Source organism: Aythya ferina (genome assembly GCF_964211825.1).
Source record: "Aythya ferina genome assembly, chromosome: 1".
Classification (NCBI taxonomy): domain Eukaryota; kingdom Metazoa; phylum Chordata; class Aves; order Anseriformes; family Anatidae; genus Aythya; species Aythya ferina.
In genome coordinates, this window is record NC_140296.1 from 109516785 (window position 1) to 109537747 (window position 20963).

General features: G+C 39.3%; 1 protein-coding gene across 6 annotated transcripts in view; it reads right to left on the bottom strand.

Moving 5' to 3' along the window:
- Positions 1-10869: 10869 nt before the first annotated feature.
- Positions 10870-20963, bottom strand: part of VGLL3 (vestigial like family member 3) — a gene marked incomplete at its 5' end in the record, with an annotated part of 39906 nt that continues 29812 nt past the window's right edge. For all 6 annotated transcript variants that reach the window (XM_084534214.1, XM_084534212.1, XM_084534217.1 and 3 more), the window contains one exon: positions 10870-19177. In XM_084534214.1, the coding sequence (XP_084390340.1) occupies positions 19134-19177 (44 nt within the window). In that variant the 3' untranslated portion in view covers positions 10870-19133. The remainder of the gene's footprint in view (positions 19178-20963) is intronic.

Sequence of the window (20963 nt, forward strand, 5' to 3'; positions counted from 1 at the left end):
ATACCCCTCAGCTTTTACATACATGCAGAAGAAATCTTAGTGTGAATTCCTGATGATAAATGAAGACATTCCAATTTCCAGAAGTTCAGGATCAGTGCAAAGGCTTTAAGTCAGTAGCTGTATGTACGTTTGCACAAACAGACCTGACTAATTCCCACAGCATTCCAAGAAGAGGTTTTCAAGGCACTGATCCAAGCTCTATCCACTGTTGATAAATTTATTCTTCCTTGGATTCAGTGACATCTCCCAAAATTAAAAAAAATAAATAAATAAATCTGAGCACTATCAATGTTCTTTAAAACAGCATGCAGCTGAAAAAGCTTAACATACAAGAGGAGATCTAGAACATGATCCACTAGAAAGTCAGCGATACCAGTTGAAGGCTTCATTCAGATGCACAAAGGTTGAGGGATTTTCTCTCATTTCCATGCATTTGGATTTGGCTAAAAAAAATTCCTGCAGTAAAGATAAATTAGCTTTTTGGCTGTAGTGCAATTAACAAGTTAGAGTAAACTAAGGTTGGTAAACAAAGAAAGGAAAACCTACAACAGCCAAGAGGCAAACTTATATAAGACCAGGAGGAGATCTGGGTAGAGACATATCATCACTGAGATGCAGCTTGACAACATATTGCTTGTTACTGCCCAGCTGTCACCAGAGATGCCTGGTACGCATCAGCCTGCCATACCAAGGAGCCATTCACAACAGTATAGCTGTGTTTGTTTTCTAACTAATATTACCATATACCATAATACATCTTTGCATGATATACAACCCAGCTTTTTTTTTAAGCTTCAGATCTAACCTTTGTCTAAGAGGTTACACTCCAAGATGAGAAAAATACTAACAGGCAAGAAGAAACAAATATGCAAAAAGTGCTTTTACATGCCTTCATACACATGTAGACTATCATCCTACTGCATTTCCTGAATACGGACCAGAGACTTACATGCAATTGGTTTAATCATGTTTTCTACCTGTTATGTACATAAAGTGATGCGCGCACACACAAAAAACAGCATCAGAGCAAATCTGATTTGCTTTTTTTTTTTTTTTTTTTAAATGGATACAGCACTGTTAGAGAAAATGGTTTACACCTATCCAGCACAAAAGAAGTTTTTTACTGGTAGCCTTCCCCTACCAGTAGGGCTGGGAGGTTCTTGTGGGACAGCTGGGGACAGGCTCATTACAGATAGGCACATCCCTTCCTGACATTACACTTGTAGCATAAAGAAGCTCTCCCACATCATGGGCTCTTTCCTCAGTTCAAAAGCTACACAGTTTCCATTCCTTGTCCTGTTGCAGTCTCCTTCCCACCCAGGTGCTTTTTTTTTTTTTTTTTTTTTTTTTAAAAGTAGTTACTTGTTTTAACCAAAGCATATCAAGGTGGTTATAATAGCATTGATGCATTCTACAGCTGCAAAGTGATCATGTTAAAAAAAAAAAAAAAAAAAGCAAACCAAACAGTATCAGAAAAGGTGGCATAGGTAAAATGCACAGCTTTCTGAATGACCAGTTTCATAGTAAGTTACACCATTACCCATTTCACCTCCTGCTCAACAGCATTCCCCCCATTTCCCAGCTTGAGTTCTTTAGAAGAGATCAGCTGTTCATGCCCAGTCCATAAACAGCTGGAGAAATTTACCCTGCTGTGAATGAGACTTTGTTTGTGTAACTGGGGAAGATTAGCTCAATTTTAGCTTCTCTGTTAAGAGAGAAAAGCAGCCTACTGTAATAGTGCATCATGAAAGCTAAGTACACATACAGGTGTCTTCAAAGTAGTTTATAAATATGACAATTTGTGTATTGTCTTTAAGGGTAGGCTTACAGTTTAAGTTTGTCACTTAAAGAAAATTTAGACAAAAGCTCTCTAGATATATTCTCTCCAAAGCCATGTACTTTCAATGTGGCTCATACAGCTACTCTTAACATTAACAATTCAGCATCACTGCAAATGTTTCCACCTCTAATACTAATTAGAGATATACCAGTAATAGCTCTCTAATTAAAGCTGATTTGAGTTTTGTATGTTAATTAGTTTCAGCTAATATCAATTAAATAAAGGAATAATGGGGTCATTTCACATTTAAATCACAGAAGCTTCAAGCATAAGCTGCTTTAGAGGAAATTAGCTTGTAATTAAACAGTGTTGTTAATAATTGCCTGTAAATGGAAGCAGTCAAGCTGTTGCACAGGCCATGCCTAGCAGTTACAATTATAGCCATCTACACAAAAAAAAAAAAATTGACATAGGTAAATTCTGAATAATCCATCTCAGGATTTCAATTTATTTGTTTGGTTTAAATCTCCTCTCTTCATAATTAATGTTATCCATCGTTGCCTTTCACATTAAAGCCTTTTGCAGGGAGGCATTTGTTTCACAGGAGCACAGTAATGCACTGCTCCACAATAACGTCCTTGTCTGCAGTCACCTGTCTCCCAACAGCAGGGGGACCTCCCTGTTCTCCCAGTTCCTCACAGCTACATTTACAGGCAGAAAGCAATTTTTTAAACACAGAAAACTATGTTTGCATGCAGCAGTTAACACCGGGTGAGCTTCTGGTGAAATTCTAATCCTTAACTGTAGTGTGAGCACTAATGTTAATAATGTCCAGTGACATATTCATACCTTCTTTTGCCTGCATGATCTCCATGTTAGCAGTTTAAATATACAGTTAAACAACTTATACATGTTGTCATCAAAAAAGTAAACATTTTTCCTCATAATGTCTTAAACAATATGCATTATTTATGAAGTGGAACAGAACGTACACATTTTTCACAATTTGGTTTGAACAGCTCAGGTAAGCAAATAATAATAATGAAAAGAAGGACCTTAGTGAAATCAATAGTAAAACACCACCTAGCTTCAGCTGTGCTACAATTTTACTTAAGGACTCTGACTTCAGGAAACTTTGTGCTCTCAGACCCATTCTCAGAAGCACACCTATTATTATGCATTCAACCCAATAAAAGACTGTACCCATTACAGAGTTCAGTTCGAACACAAGCTTCTCCAGAAATTTCCCAGAGAAGATGAAAAAAGGTACAGAAAAAAAGTACAGAAAAAGGTACGTGACTTCCTCTGTAAGGAAACTAAAACCAAATAGGTATGTAATAACCATACCTCAAAACAGAAAATGCATCAATAATGTCTTATTATACCTCTTCACTTCCTCCTACTTAAAGATTTCAGACACCTTCTGTAAGTTCTATTAAATGAATAGTTGCAAGGTACTAATTAAGCAAACAACTTCCTCAACTCTAGGAACAGAAAGGAGGGAAAACAAATTAAAAAAAAAAAAAAAATATGATGCAAAGTTAGTTTAATGGTAAAACACAAAAGGCTTACCTGAGCTTTCATCTTTGTTAGCAAGGGGTGGATGAATTGCAGCAAAGCCCTTTATCGCTTCCTTCAGCCCAGCCAGCTGTGTACTCAGCTGAAAATTTCTACCTTATTACCCTGACCTTTAATTAGTTAATCAAAATATTTTACTTTTTAGTGGAATATACTGATCACAAAAGATAATGTTCATCACATTTCTGGAAGTGGAATCTGCTTTAATAATGACCATTCAGTGCACCTACAACTGCAGAAATGGAGAAGGACCCATCTGAGACCTTACATCACTACTGCTATGAAGGCAGATCATATTCAGCTGTGTCTGAGAAAGGGCAACAAATGTTACAGGACTCTGATGCACACAAAACAGCCAGAATAAATGCTGGATAATGTCTTCAAAATCCAGTGGCTTTTGGATCATGTCTAGGTATTAAAACACTTCTTTAAGAGGAAAGAAATAACAAATTGGAGGATCAGTTTTGTTAAACATAAGTCAGGTTGCAGACAGTGGGAAAAGCTATCATTACAAAACTGTTTTCTTGTTCTCATTCAAACTATAAGACACCACTGGTAGGGCTGCAGTACGGAACTAAATATCCATGGTTAAGAAGCAGAGCTGCACCAGCGACAGAACTGCACAACTCTGCAGCTGGCCATTTGCAGGAGTTATGTAAATCTCTACATTTTTCCTGAGAGACAGAGGCTGAGCTATTTTGCAACATCTACAAGTCATATTTATAACCCAGAATGCTTTCTCTACAAACTCCTTTTGTATGGTCCCCGGTTTTTCCTTCCTTAAACATACCTCAGGTTAATTCAAAGCTCTGTAATACATTTGTCATCTCTTATGACACTCTCTTTCTTAGTTTTATTTCAGATTCTCTTGTTACTTGAGCCTGTTATCATCCTCCTCTCAAGGAGGTACAGGGATTGGTACAGATGCACCTTCTGAGAGATTCCAATGAGTGATGGACTTACAGCTGGATCTGCCACATGGGAACAGATCTCTTAAACCTACAGATAGTAGGAAACTGCATGCAAATGGATGGTTCAGGGAGAGCAGAGCAGCCTTACCTCATTGACAACATTTAGTATCCTCTCTTTCCCATTTACAAAGACAGTTATAAGCAGCAAAGGAATAAGTGTACAAGTGATTTTAATTTATTATTATTGTTGTTATTATCATTGATAATAATAATAATAATTTTCCCCTCAGAACTGCTCATGGAGATAGGGCACAGAGCGGAGGCACTCCCGGCTTGTCCAGGAGGCTGGTTGCCAGATAAACCAGCATGAGCTGGGGACGCTATTGAGGCCAGCAAGATGCTGGGTCTGGTTTTCCCTTGTCTGGCCACTTCCATGATCCTTACATCCCCGTTAAGTAGATGAGAATGAACATCTCCCGTTCTGAATGGGAACATTTCGCACCTACTTTATGCAGGTGTAAATGACTGCAGAGTACCTCGTTGGGAGCAGTCTGTTACATCCTCCCCCTAAGGCTTTATGTAGTATATGTCCAGGCACCGTATATCAAGTACAGAAGTGGTAGAGAATATTCCCTTTGTGCAAGTCAGTTTTGGTGCACTAGATCTTCTTACTATTTCCATTAGGACTATACCTGCTGGATTAATGATAGTGATATAAATAGGATTCAGCCTCTACGTGATCTACCTTTTTTGAGGTCTCTGTGTGGTGATACTGCCAATATCTCTCTGATTTCTTGGTTTTCTTGTTGAAGTTAAAATTCTGGTCCCCCAGAACGAGTGAAAAAATAATGTAAACATCTTTGGGACTTTTCCTTCCTGCCAGGCTAGCCAAATTACAACTGTAGCAGCACAATCCCATCATACCTTGATCCAAAATCAGTGTGAAACTGGGTCTTCTGAACTAGATGATGAACTGTTTCCAAAGTTCTTTCAATTTGAGCTGTCGTACAACATATTCAGTAACCACAGAATAACAGCAGTGCAACTCCAAACTTGTGCACCACAAGGGTCCAGATGACTTAATGACAGATAATAGTTCACAGTTCCTGAATGACTTTTTCTTAGTTTTAGCTCAGCTCAAGCACATTTTGTCTACAGATGTATACAGAGAAACTATCTGGGGAAGAAATGCAACATGAGTAAATACCAACACAACAGTGTCAGTCCTGGGAGATCAAGATAATACATGGTTGTCACTTTAGAGCAGAAAAATAGTCCTCCCAATGACTTCATAAGATAATCACTCTCAAAACTCATGATGAAAAGGACAAAAATGTTATTGTTAACTATCCTAGGTTATATTGCTGATGTTAATATTCAAGTAGTTAAAACAACAACAACAACAAATAAAATTAAAAAAAATAAAAAAAAAATACAGCAAAAGTCTGTCATCAAATGGAAAAACAAAACAAAACAAAACAAAACAAAACAACAAAAAAAAAACTAGGAAGGCCTTGCAGTTTTAAACACTACATTACCAATGAAGAATCTTGCTTCTACATATAACACAACAAGTGCATAAGAAGATTAGTGCTTTAGTCCCGGTGGAAACTCGTCTATGTTTCTTGAAGATGCCTAGCTTGCTGCAAGCAGGAGGAACAGTTACTCTTAATGAAGACTGAAAAAACCTCCAGAAGAAACATGCTTGAAGTGTTAGATTGGTTTTCAGGCAGACTATACTCCTGTGGAAAGGCCTGCTCTCAGAATAAGTACTGCTGGTATGACCTAGGAGCCACTAGTGTTTGGATATGAAGTGGTGAAATAATCTTCTAGTCTGCTTTGGGAGGGCTTAAGCCATACCTCCTGGTGTCCCTCCTAGAAAGCTCTGCTTTAAACCCTTTTTCATTGTCTGCAGTTGTTAATGACAGGGCCATAAATTGTCTGAATTATAGAAGCAATACGTAATGACAGGTACTGGAATCGATGGTTGCAGCCTCTGCCACGTGGTATGTCAGTCACAAAACTGTGGTCTCTATGATGTATTGTGACTATCACTTAGAGAGTCACCCCTTCATGCCAAAACCGATAGGGTCTCACTGAGGCCCAGCAAAAGCAGTACATAATTCAGTGAAGAGATCTCTCTGGAAAGCCCTAGAGTATGGCAAAGTAATGATTTTGTTTACCTCATTTAGCCCCAAGATGTCCAAGAGCTGGCCATGAAGAGTTCTTATGCTCTCTGATATCCAGCCGGGACAATGTGTCCTGTCTTTGTTTTCAGCCATCAGGCTTGTGTCAAACACACCCTGACAGCTGCAAAATTTTTTGGTGAAAACAATAATTCCACTTTTCCTTTCCATCTGCCTGCAGATGGTTTAAATCTGACCCATCAAAGGGGCGGGGGTGGGGGGGGGGAGTAATATTCCAACTGAGATGAAATTATAATGTTTGCCGATTTCATATAAAGAAAATAACAGGTTTGAGATACGCAGAAGAGAGTTTACAATGATGAATGAAACTGTGCATGGGGGAACTAGAGGTTTTGACACTGGTTGATCTGAGTTCTCTATACTTCTCAGACTTCTTCAAGTCAGCAAAAAGCCACAGGAAAAGTAATCAACAATGTTTTTCATGGATAACAGCTACTTTTTGTCCTTTACCAAAGAGAAACTTTATTAAGAAACATCAAAATACAGTTTGAAATACTAGAAGTAACTAATTTCTGAAGGGACAGATTTGCAGCTTAACAAACACATCTTATTATTTAGTTTCAGTGTTCCTCTAACCTTCTCCATATTTGAAATCCAAATAACAAGGTTGACATCATTCTGTTTGTTACCAGACCCTCACATTGCAAACACTGCTTTAGAAGTGCATACTTTGAATGATGAGTTTGTTCATGGAAAACAGCAGAACTGCAGCTATTGCAGCTAAACCACTAGCCAAATGTTTTTGGTGCTTCTTGTCCGCGTTTGATGAGACCAGCACATACTGCATAGCATCATAAACAGAAAGCAACTGAAAAAATGCTTTCTAGCTAGTAATCTTGGAGTGAGGAATGAAAGGCCATCTCCTGTGTTGGTCTCTTCAGGACAACATAGAGGCACTGTGGTGGTGGGAACAGGAAAAAGTTCAGCATCCTGCTCTTGAATTGTTTCTGCTTCTGCCTATGTAATATTCTGATCATTTCACATGTAGCTTTATACAAAAAGCAACTACTTTTCCATCAGATAAAACAAGAGAAAATTAACCACGCAACCCATGAGCCATACAACGGTCACATTTTTTCAGGCCACAGGCTTTAACGGTTGCCTCAGAGACTTTGCTGTATCATCCAGGCTGGCAGCAATTTCCAGTCGCTGCAAGGGGAAAATGGTGGTAGAATACATGTATATGCAGTTTCTAGAGGTCACATGAGACAGGAGCTGAGGAAACAAGATGGAAGGAATCTGTCACTTTTAAAACTAGGAAAATATAGCACAAAGGCATTGCTATAGATTGCTAATGTCCTGACCCACCATGGTGTTGATTTTTATTGTTGCACTAGGTCACAAGTAAGGTTGGGAAGAGCTTTCTAACAATACTAGATCTCATAAAGATATATACATATATTGATTAGGACAACTGGTAATGGTAGGAAAATCCAGGGAGGTGCCAGTCACATAATGAACTCCATGCAAAAGAACATTTCCAAAATGTTTAAAGCCACATCTATAAAGGTTAGCTCCATTGAGAGCAAACAAATCATTACACTTATCACTGTGGTTTTTTTCCTAGGAAGCAAAAAGCCCTCAAGACCCTTATAGGATGACTGAGACTTTGGCAAGTCTACTCATCATATAAAGGTTTGAATGGGTATGCTGCATCTGCTGCATGGTGTGATAAAGTTCTGAAAGCAAGAAAATGCTTTCAAGCCTATTCACACAAAAGGCCTGGAAGTGAGTAGAAACATACTTAGGCTCTCCTGAGTCATATACTTACAGCAGCTAATCTATCTGGGAGAAAGGAGAATAAGAAGCAATACATCTCTGGAGAATGCACTATCTCCTTGCTAGAGTAAGTGCATTTTTTTATTTTTTTTTCCTGAGGTAGCCAGGATACCTGCTGAGCTACTGCTTAACAGTGTTCTACTTCCACGTTGCCTTTTACCCAGGGCTGCTGTTCATACCAAGCACTTCCATTTGCTGTGAGTGGAACCACCAAACCAGGAAATGGAGCTTGTATTTGTTTTGCACCTTCTGACACCCATGAGCCCAAGCTTTTGGACAGGCTAAACTGTGCACACTGTGTGACATGGAGTTACTCTGCCGTGAGCCTAGATATCCACATTGCCAGGCAGCCAGGAGTTTGGAAGCCTGCCATTAAAGCAATGGAAATGGAAAACAAAAGCAAGGATAAGGGTGGAGAAATCGTTAAAAACAACAGGTAGCTAAGTCATACAAAGCATCCTGTGATGTGCTCTGGAGCTGATGCATTCAGAAGCAATGCAGAGACTTGATGTGCATGGAGGATGCATTACCCTCTCTGAAAAGATGCCTTAAAAGAAGCACACTGTTTACCAACAATAAAAGTGTAGTCTAATAGTGCTATGTTATGAGCTTGTTCTGTGCTACTTTCTTCTTACTGAAGTACTCTTGAAGTCTGCGGCAGGGTCTCATGTGTACCTAGGCTTCAGCTCCCTCTGGCTAAATAGAGGACTTGAGGATGCAAAACTGTCACCCCTTCCTAAGAAAAAGACTAAATTCAGGAAACTAAGACTCATACGCTGGTGACTATTATTTTGTTTTTTTGCTGTGTTGTGCCTTGCATTACCGCTCTTGGGTGGCCAAGATCAATTGGACCCACACCGTGTCCCATCTCTACTGTAAAGCGGTTGTTGTGCATTGCCTTCAGGGCACATGCTGCTGTGATTTGTAGAAAGTATGTTTCATGATGAAGTATGAGGTTCTTCATGGAAGTTTGGGCACCCTTTAGGGCAACACATAGGCCCAGCCAGCTTCTGCCCTCCTAGTCCAAAGTGAATCACAGAGAAGTGATTATCTTGGAACAGATGCAAAGGCTTAAAAAAGAGGGGATGATGGAAACAAACATTGCACAAAGCCTCCTCACGTGAGCAATGAGTACACCCCACAGCTGTTAAGTTTGTTTTGCATATTTTACATATTTACATACACAAAATATTTCCAAACATCTCTGTGTTTATTTAAAACTCCATCAGTAAGACATCTTGCAGAACAAATCCAGTGCAAGTAGATTCACTGTGTGATGCTTCCCCGCATTGGTTTTAAGATGCATTAGGTGTCCAAACCTGTTTCTACTGAAGTCAACAACAGCAGAAAATCCCAGAATCCCAAAGGAGGAAGATTGAAATCTATAATCCTGAACTGTTCACCTTACAGCAAAGACCTTCAGCCAACCAGTCTGAAAACAAATGAGGCAATGCTTCTAAAACAAGGACAGCTGGTACATTAGAGAATGGGATTTTTTGTTCACATGTTACAGATGCCAGTTTCTTGTGGGTGGGTGGTGGGGGTGGGTTGGAATGGGAATAAAACCTTCAAAGAAAGGGCTAAATAGCCTTCCTCAGATAGCGTAGAGAAGTCATAAAAATTGCTCAAGATCAGAAAGGGTTGGTTACCTTCTTGTATAGGAAAATTTCAGTGTAAAAAATGTAGAGTGACACCCATGTCCACATTCATTTTGATGATCAGTTCAGGAAAGATCAACTAATCAGTGGTGGAAGCATTTGGCCTTGAAGAATTCTGTTTTTAGTTTGCAATGCCTCCTTTTTCTTCCAGCCCAGCCAGATAGGCAGGGAACTGGGCAGCCCACCAACTCTAGACACCTTTCTGTGGGCACTACACAACCTGAAAATGGAAAAAAGTCATGAAAAAGAGCACAGGGATGGCTTCCCACATACTCCCCCTTGATGAAAAAGCCAAGAAGGAAGGGAGAATGTAGGCAATGCTGCTGCACGCCGCCTCCTCAAGCTTACTTGTCAGGTTGAGCAGGAGTCAATCTGTCAGAACCAAGGAATTACTTCCCCACAAAAGAAAACCTGAAAGAAAAGGGTAAAGAAAAAGCAGGGGTAGTGCAGCTTGTAGAGTTTCCATTCAGTATTGGCTCTGTTGCTCAGAAGACAAAGCAGGGCTGAAACAATACACCAGCAATTGAGGAATATTTATACAGACTGCCACCACAAAACTGCTTTACCGATGAGCCTCTACAGAAATCATCCCCATTGACATAGATGACAAAAAATAACCTCATACTCTTAAAAAGGACATTCAAGACAGACTAGGGAGTTTCCCACTGAGAAAGTTCCTTAAAGTTGAATTTTCTCTTTATCTATCCCCACCAGTAAAGAACAGAGTGCTATTCTTAAAAGGGAACAGATTTCTTGGTTTTGGCCAGATATAGAAATCTTTGTTGCTATATTTGGCTTCCAGTGTAGAACTCTCTGCTTGCTGGTGGGAGGAGGAAATTAGAGCTGGTGTTATTCATAACTAAATGGGCATGAAAAACAAACCACCTCTCTTTGAACTTTGGTGCTACTATGGGCATTCACATAACAAATCATTTTCAATGACTGCAATACCTCTGTACGTACAATGACCAACATCAAAACTTTATTACCCACTCATTTTACCACAGTGATAAACCATTGCAGATGTACAGTTATTGTGAAGGCAAAGACATTAGTGTGTGGTTATTTATTTATTTATTTAAATATCATTTCTCACTTCTCTTGAAATAAAGCAAAAGTGATGTTCTGAAGGAGAGACAATTACTGGAAGGTTGCAGCATCCAGCCCCCCTCCTCTTCCCAACAACCCCAAAAAAGAAATCAGCTAAATTAATTGGCATCCCAGCCCAATGCACAGCTCAGCCGTGAGGAATTCTCACCAGATGTCTCGGTCCCCACCCAGCCTCCCACGTCATGCAGGCAGCATAATACCTCGGAGCCCGAGGTCCTGCTGAGACGACCGGCCCTGCTGCACCAGGGGTCCCCATGGAGGGCTGAAGGAACTGCTGGACCAGCAGACCCTACCCCAGCAGCTGGCCCCTGGCCATGCTTGCCTCCCCAGCAGTGCAGCGGATGACAGTCTTGCTCCTCACATTTTCCATGGCATTTCCCTCATGCCCTCATAGCAGTCTAAGCATTGCTGAGGTCCTTCCTGGCACCAAGGAAAGCACCTCCCCCTGGCACCAGGCTGGAACTAGTTTCCAACTAATAAAACTCTGAATTAGATTTATTAGGATGTAAATGATGAGATTCTTGATGGATGTAAGATCACTTAAGTCAACTGAGTGGCACCAATATACATGAACAGAGGCTGTAGTTTGGCATGAACAAAATCAGTGACAAAATAATGCTCCCTCTTGAGCATCCCTTCCCCTCCTCTTGCTTTACAATACAATTAGATCATATAGAAATAACATCCATGAGCACCTGGAAACCAAGACGTGAGGAAAGGCCACTGGAGCCCTGCTCTAGTAGAAGATGTTACAGGGAGAAGAAAAAGCACTTCAGCTAGCTCATCCTCCACATTAACGTACTGTTGCTGCTTAAAATGCATTTGCTTCACTGAGGATATATGTGATTGTCTTAAACCAACTGGACTCCCTCATCTTTCCCCACAGACTAAACCACAGTGTACACAGCTCACTTCAAAGAAAGAAGTTTCCTGCAATGTTTATCCTAACTTTTTCTTGACACATAGTTTGTCCCAAATTTCTAAGTCCCCACACTATTCTTGTATTTTTTGATGGCTGTCACATCCCCCTCTACTTCTTTCATGTATAAGCCAAACAATCGTTAGGCATTATTTGCTTGTTTTGAAGTGGTCCCCATCCCATCTTCATCTCTACTGTGCATGCAGACTGTTTATCTCCCAATAGCTCCCAACCCCATTCTCTCCTACAGGAAGATTTGAACCCAAACTCCTCCTTCCCTGGCCTTCCTCTCCTTATATTTCTGGCAGCTCCTCTACCTTTTGCTGATGGCCCAAGAAAGAAGAGGGTGATTTTGAGCAGAGACAAAGCACTCTGCTTGTTGTCCAGTCCTGGAAATGGTGCCTGGAGCAGGACATATGGGAAATTCCTGCTCATCTACTGATGCTCTGAAACAGAGTACAGCCCATATGGTCAGGATCTTTACAGAATTTTGCAACTAAACTCTTAACAGCTCCCTGCTGATCGCATGCAAGTGGCAATTTTTCAAAAGCTCATTGCTTGGCCAAGGTTTGGAGGTTTCCCCTCCCCCCCTCTGCTGGAACAGTAAATGATATATCTGTGACCGAAACACCAAACCTTCAGACCTCGATCCAGAACATAGACATGCAAGCATTTCATAATTAAACAGCTGTAAAATAATTTTAGCAAGGGCAAAGTTACTTCCTGAATGGGAATCACAGAACTTTGCCATTAAAAAAATAATAATAAATCAATTTGAGTAAATAACTTTCATGGAAAATTTCTACTTGATGACCAACAAAGTAACAACAAAATTCAAAAATTAAAAGGTTCATACAACCAAGAAGCATCACGTAGTGATTCTACTAGGTGTGATTTTAAAGTAGCCTCTAGTACAAAGGCAACTTAAAAAGATATAAACAAAGAAACAACTAAGACATCACAGAGGAAGCAATTGACAATATCTGAACTGGAATCCTTATATCCTTATATGCTAGGATTTCACTCTGTCCAATTTCAGTAGAGGGCCATCTTAGAACACTTGTTTTATAGTGTTTTCAACAGGAAACAAACCCTTAGCTGTAAAAAATTAATCTCTTGAAAAGAATAGATACTCAGGATGCTGTAATTTCCAAAGAGATTTATGAGTTCTTCACTTGCATAAGAATAAAAAAAAAAAAAAGCATTAGCTAACTGTTGAGAAATACAGACCAAACCAAAAAAGCTACATTAAAAATATAACAATAAAATTCACATTAAGTTATTTATTCAGTAATTAAAACAGTGACATTTTTCTTTATACAAAGTCCCCCACCAATTTTGATGAGAGGGATGAAATGTTCAATGGAGTTTTGAGGGAAGCAGGGTTGGAAATCAAGTGGGGAAGGAGAGGAACCCTGATTTGACAGATGGTTTTAAAAGAGCTACTAACAGCAAGCAGAGAAAGTGCGGCATACTTCTGCAGATACTTTACTAGATTGCTGTAAACCTCAACTGCTATAAATATAAGTTTTATAATAGGTACTAGTTACCTGAGCCCAAGCCCACTGGAATCAAGGAGGATTCCAATTTGTGTTAACTAATGTTGGCCCAGACTCTGGGCCTCCACTTTGTGCCAGCCAACGCTGGATTGCAGTTCAGGCATTCACGGCTGGTCCCAATGATCTCAATGCCATCAAAGACTTACACAGACACTGAGGGAGGGAAACAAGAATAGGGCTTCTGTAACGACCATCATCAATGATGCACAGCTGATCAATCTTGAAGGCTTGTGCCTTTGAGTGGGTGCATAAGAACTGTGATGTTTTAATTATCACTGTCTCTAAACAACCTCTACTAGGTGCTAAAAATACCCTGCAAGTTCACAGAGAACTCCAGGCACTGGAGGATGGAGATGGTCCCATCATGGAGACCACAAGAGCAAGAATAGCCACAGGGTTACATGCACTCTGCAGACCAAGAGCAGCTAAAATACAAGTTTCCAGGGGTATCTTTAACTCCCCTTGGCATGCAGTTCACCATGTAAGAGGGGACAAGTGTAAACCTGCTAGTACAGTCTAATTTTAATGTTGTGTAGTGGCTGCCCAACCATCAGCATACAATGCTGGAGAAGATCATTATCTTTGCTAACAGCATTACCAACCAGCTCAACCTTTGCAAGAAGACCCCTCCTGCCTTTCCTATTTCAGGGACTGGGATTTTGACCTCACCCCAGCATGAGTCCCTTAGGCTTTAAGGGAACTCTTCTTGCATCATAACTGTCTGATTGTGCCCATAGGGCTAACATGTAAAAGCAGTATTTATTTTTAAATACTATCCTGCTTTACATGAGATTTCAGTTCCAAACAACATGCATCAACTTTAAAAAAAAAAAAATCTACACACACAATTAATATTTGTCATTCAAATAACCTTTAAAAGCACCAGGGCAAATGTATTAAAGCCAAGAAATCAATTTAATATATATATATATATATTTCTAAACTGTTTAAAAGAAACATATGGTCCATTGATATGGAGAAAAACATTGTACCTGAAATTATTTAAAAAAATTGTATTCAACATGATATGTTTTTCTCTTGAAAGGCAACATATTGCACCTCTCTACATAACTCTGCTTACTCCATGGTCATCTTTAAACGTAAAACAAATCAGGGCTTTTGAAAGGTTGGGCTTAGAGGTATGGGGTTGCTTTTTTCACTTTTTTTTTTTTTTTTTTTTTTACAAGAATGGAAAAAATCCATTCACACCTGAGGTTACGGAGAATGCAATAAAATATTTTATTTGTTGTTTGTTTCAGTCAGATGAGATTTAGTGATGTCATTCATTTCAATTAATTTGAAGTATGAGGGTGGAATAGAGGGAACTAGGTATAACCGTGTGTGTAAATATATACACATACATAAGTAAAAGGGAGTGAAGAGCTAGGTATACACAATAGGCTGGAAGCAGAAAGGTTGGGTATGTGCAAGGCAATTGATCATAAGTACAGGTGGGGAGACACAACATTCCATTCCATCCCACCACCTCTGTTCTCGAGAGATGTGCAATCAGTCTCTCTCTCTGAAAGCTGCAAAGAGATTCATCCCCAAAAGCATGTTTCAAGGCAGGAAAGCAGAAGGTTGAGAAAACCCTAAGATTCACTGAGGACTTTCACACTGTGAAAGAGGCATCAGAAAAAACAATAACTGAATTTGTGTTACTAGTGAGGAGAGGAATTAGAACAAAGTGCATTTTACTGCTGTCAAGTGTAGCCTATTCAGCTCACCAGAAATCAGATCTGCTGGGTGTTCAATAGCTGCAGTATTGCATCATCTTGTTAGGATGGGAAAATGCAGCTGAAACAAGATGGATATCTGCTTTTCATAAACTGGTGATCAGGTAGAACACTCCCAGTCTTCAAGCAAACAAGAAAAAAAATTGACAGCAGATTTCTCAAATTAATAGGAATGAAATAAAATCTTGAACAATTTTAAGAGGTTAGTATTTAGATTTTCTTGAAATAAAACAATAGTTTCCCTATGTTCTCCCAGAAATAGTGTCAGAGTACATCATGTTTTTATAAGACCTCAAAAAATGAATCATTCGCTTTCTTAGTACATCACTGGAATTCACCACACACAAAAAGAATGAAACAAGTCCTTTAGTAACACATTAAGACATAACTTGCCTGTGACCTGATTTTAAGGCCCCTTTGGTAGCATGAGTGGCCTTATCATCCTTTTTTTTATTATTATTATTTTTTTATTATTATTATTTTTCACTGCCATCAATAAGCTGTAACCGCAACAGCATGAGCGAGCACTCCCCTCTTCCTTTAAGAGCAATACCAACATAGCATCTGCTTCTCATAAGAACATTTGTGCGTGTGTATTAGTGTGCATGTATATGTGTGCGCATGACAGAGAAGCAAATCTGCTGAATTTAACTTAAAAATTTGTCATAAGACATTTTTCTTTCCTGTCATTCAAATCACAGGTCATATAAGAAGGGCTACTGCTTGTGCTTTTACTTTCATCTCATTTGTTAGTACAGGGGACAGTTAGTTACTGAGGAAATTTGGAAATTTGTCTTTCAAAGTCAGTTGACTGGTATGTGTGAACAGCTGTAGAAAATAGCAGATTTTTTACTGGCACTTGTCTCCCAAAACCTTACATACTTATACTAGTACTTTAAGCACAATCACAAGTTCAGCAGTGGAAGCTGCTGAGCAAAACAGTGCATGACAGTAGTCCTTGAAGAAAGAAGCAACAGAATCATCACATATCCACTCCCTTTAGCCATCAACTCAATAAAACAGTCCAGAAAGGAATTCCAGTGCAAACTTCAGGCTTGATTGTTCCTGTCTCATTCTGCTTTGACACTACAGGGAACAGGAGGAGATCCTTCACAATCTGAGCTTGCAAAAACAAAGACAATGAACAGACTGCTCTTGCTAGACATTAACTATTTCAGGAAGTCAAATATATTACATATTAAAAGAAACACTGCCTTTTGTTTTGCTCACTCTGCCCCAAAATCTCCAATGTTCAAAGAGTTAAATTACAAATTTTCTCATTGATTCTCTTGTGACATATTACCTCTTTGCCCTCCAGCTTTGCCAAGTTCAGGGGAAAATAATAACAATAATAAAAAATCTTTTCCTTTTTTTTCTTTTCCAGTATTTCTAATACTGTAATAATTCCCAATTTTTAATCTATCTCAGCTCATATTCCTGAGATGTTTCCTGATACTGTCCTGATAAATAAATAAGCCATGAAGGCTTTTGTTACCTTCCTTCCCATGCACTTTTCCCGTTCCATTACTAATTCATTGACAAACCAAGAAGCTAGCTCCACCAGAGCAGCAACAATATATAGAACTGTCATGAGAGTGAAACTCCTTAAGGAAGAAATGCTGATAGACTATAAGGACAAAAGGTGGGGATGGGGGAGAATAATATTTAATTCAGCATCCCAACAAACTAACAACAACCCTATTATTTTTAAGTAATATTTAAGAATAGTCCCTTCAACAGTTTTACACTGTCTCAAACATCATATCAGCAAGATACATGATTAAGGGTCTTACCAAACTGTGATATAATCCTACTTCCCACAGTGCCAGCATATCAAGCCCTCTCATGTCAAGGGAGAACTCAGCACCTCATAGGATCAAGTTCAAAAGCTTGGAGAGAAGCAGTGCAGGGAGGAAGGCCTGAATTTCAGACTGGCAGACACATCCCAACACTCCCCCTCCCTTTTCACACAAACCCATGTGGTGTCCACCTGACAAGCCTACATTCACAATGTTCACTGCCTTAAAAGTATTTTTTTTTTTTTAATCTGTCTTGATGTCTATGGTCTTGATCTCCATGTAGCTGGTTTGCCTTTTAGACAGTTACGCCTGAAAACAATGATAACAGAAATAATATGTTATGAGAGCCTTGGAAAATACTACAGGAGGATCCCAAAAATATTAATTCACTGAAGGTAAACAGAATAGAAAGGCAACATTTCCAAGCAATAGCCAGGATTTGGCAACCCAGGCCCTGATCCTGTACTCAGTCCCACCTAAGCATGTGCTGTCATGTTGCTGGAGTTACCACCACGTTGCTGGGCCTGGAGGCTGATCCACCAGCAGCCCATTGCAGGACTCGGGCTGTTGATGGCAATCTTGTAGCCCTTATTCAGGGCTGGATCCTCCTCCCACTTGGCTTCAACTAAAGTCATTATTAATCAGGTCAGACTCAAGGCCCAGGACAGAAATGGGGTTTCCCAAACACCTTGCAGTGTGCTGTGGCTAAATATGGCCATATAATTTCCCAGTTCATTCTTACCCTGACAGCAGCAAAGCCTAGCTTTTGTGCATGCTGAGCACATACAACTTCCTATGACATTCAAGAGCTGTAGCTGGGGTCCCACAAGGCCCCCAAAAAATCTTAGGTTAGGCAACCAGATTTTGAAATCAACAGGTGTTTGTTGAAAGTTTCAACTCTTCCCATGCGGTGCTCAGCAGACTGATCAGGCCATTTGAAAACATTTTGTTTCTGCAAGTCACACATTTTTATAGAATTTACATTTCTATCCTAAACATTCATGTTACAGGTTAAAACCCTTGAAATAACTTAGTGGAAAGTCTTGCCTCGTGACTTAAAATATGAGTATGCTAGTAGTTACAATCACTATGAGCATCTGAAACACAACTCATAGGCGACTGCATTCATCAGCTTCTGTGGATCATGGATGAGGTCCAAACTCAGGTCAGATAAAAAATCCATAGAAGTATTTGGTCCATTTTGAAAGAATGGATGGGTTGGAAATGCAGTTTCTGTAACCCCAGGCTTTGCTCCATGCTAAAGGTGTTTGCAAATTTCTGACAATCAGTACAGCACAAAGCTGTCTTTAGAAACAAGAAGAAACACACCCTTACTAGAATCTAACACCAGCAGGAAAAATATTTGGCTGAAACTTAAGGTGTGAATTATACTTGCTTAAGCTAGAACTAGAGGACGAAAACATCAAGATCTAGTAATATGGAAAGAAGGAAGGTTTAGCTCTTTAAAAAGAAGGGAAAGATAGATATTTGAGGTAACAAAACAAAAAACAAACCCAAAATGCACAAACACATCACAGACATCTAAAAATAGCATTTTATACATTTTTTTGCCAGTGCTTCTCTGAGAGCAAGTTCTTTAAACAGAACTTAACAATTTTACAATTTTTTTTTTAAAAAAATATGTCATCCTAAAATTGCCCATCAATCCTTACCCAAACTTTCTGTATTTCTACAAAAATAGATGCACAAAGAGCTACAAAATAATGTATTCCTGAAAGGAGGCGCACTGTAGTCAAGGGAGAGTCTTTTTTCCTGACAATTAAAACTGTTCATAAAAATATCAAGCTCAACAAAACAAAACACTGTTAAAGTAGCAGAAAGGAGTTAGGTTGCCCAGCTGCAGCAGGCTCAGATGAGGAAAGAAAGAAAAGCGAGTTTGTCTGTTTGTTTGTTTTCCAACTCTGTGGGACCCATAAGTGGCCTTAAAAATAAAAGGCTCAATAGCAAAACCAGAATGGTTGACTCTTCATCTTCATGTGTGTCCTTTGCCCCGTGCAGAAGGAGTCAATGACGGTTATATTGCCTGCCCAGCTGCGCTGACTCCAGCTCTAGATGGAGTTAAGTTATATCTAAACTTCAGAACCAGGAAGTTTCCTTGCTCTTGTCCTGATGCTGTAGACCTGGATTTTGAAAAAGAAAAGTAACATTTAAAATCTGATACAGCTGCTTCCTCCCCCTCCCCAAACAAAAACAAACACAACTTACCATCCTAGTGGATTTATTAGTAACATTGCTATTGCTTCAATTTTTATAGTTTATTTGGGACAAACTTAAACCCCACTGAAGTTTTAGATTGGCTCAAGCAGTTCAGGAATGCTGGTAAAATTATGTGTGCTTCCTTTTTTTGGCCTCATTTGAAGAGGAGCATGGCGTGATAAAATCGTCCTGCAAGGTCTGTGCAGGCTATCCACTATGGAACAACATCATTTTTCCTGATAGTCAATAGCTGGCCCCTATCTCTTTTCAAAAAGATCTGTAACACTTTAGAATCTCACAGTTTCTATGGTATTTCACCTTACAGAGGAGAGAGGTAAAATGTTCCTGCAGCAAGTAAAAAACCCAAATAATTTCACCTACGGAGTGTCAGATTTTTAGCCAAGAACGGCTAGTGCTTCCACATGGGAAAAATTGATGATTTTCAGCTTGCATTTGTTATGAGTTCTTCTAACGTTTTCCTTTATAAAAAGTGAGGACTATCTAATAAATGTGGTGCTATGTTGTGGCTTTAGCATTATGGACTTGGAACCTGTGTTATAATCTGGGATTTCTCTACTCCAGAGGGATTCAATCTTCACTAGATTTACACCCAACAGGGTGGATACCTAAAATCCAGACAATAGAGGGGGAGGTGGAGATGAAACTTCCCAAAGATATTTATAGGGAAAGTAAAAAGGAGAGGTACAGGCGCATACTTTAAGAGGTAGCAAGGAACTTAAGCCTTACTGATTTAAAACCTGTCCCTTGATGTTTTGAGCCAAGAAAATTAAATTTCATGAAATGAAGGTTCACTTCCCAATATAAACCACTGCTATGTAGACAGCAATTCTGTTCTGTATCATGCTATATATTGTCCTGCTGTACCAAGACCAATGCACCAATTACCTAATCTTAATTTTAAGGCCAAATACACCACTAATATAAATAGGTGCAACTGTAACAGACTACAGTGGTGTTACGACTGCTGAAATTGCCTGTTTAGTAACCTGTGAGACTTAAAGACGTGCTGAGAATGGCTCACCCATTTCTATATTTGATCACACAGCATAACCCAAAGGAAGACTCATGTTTTTAGAAAGCCTTCCAACAGGCCTGATGGATTCAGATCCATCCACCAAATCTTTGATGCAGAAGTACAGTTATATCACTATTGATGACCAACATGTGAGAGCTGAGCTACAAAGCTATTAATAGTCATGTGAAAGATCACACCACATTGCTCCATCTGTGTGAGGACTCTCAAGCGGTGCCCAAACACTTGCATGTCCAGCTGCAACAAGGGAAAGCAGAGCACACCTCTTGGGTGGCTCTCTGCTCCTTTTCACATGTGCTTCCACCTATTTCTTTAAATTGAAAACAAAACAAACAAAAAAAAAAAACACAGGACATCTGTCAACAAAAGCATGCCACACTTGCAGACTTTTTACTCAATGAGGATGCTTCCTTTTTATTTATGAGTTATGTGTTTTCCTGGCAGTATCACTCACAAGCAGAGACATAATAAACTACTGTTAGTTTCCTTCAAAGCTTCCTCAGAGTTAGTGATGACAATTTTTTGTTATTTTCCCCCTTCTATTTATTTTTTTAAAGCAAAGAAAAAAGATATAATAATAATAATAATAATAATTATTATTATTATTAATAATAATAATAATAATAAAAAGGGGAGCCAGACAGTCAGACAGCAGA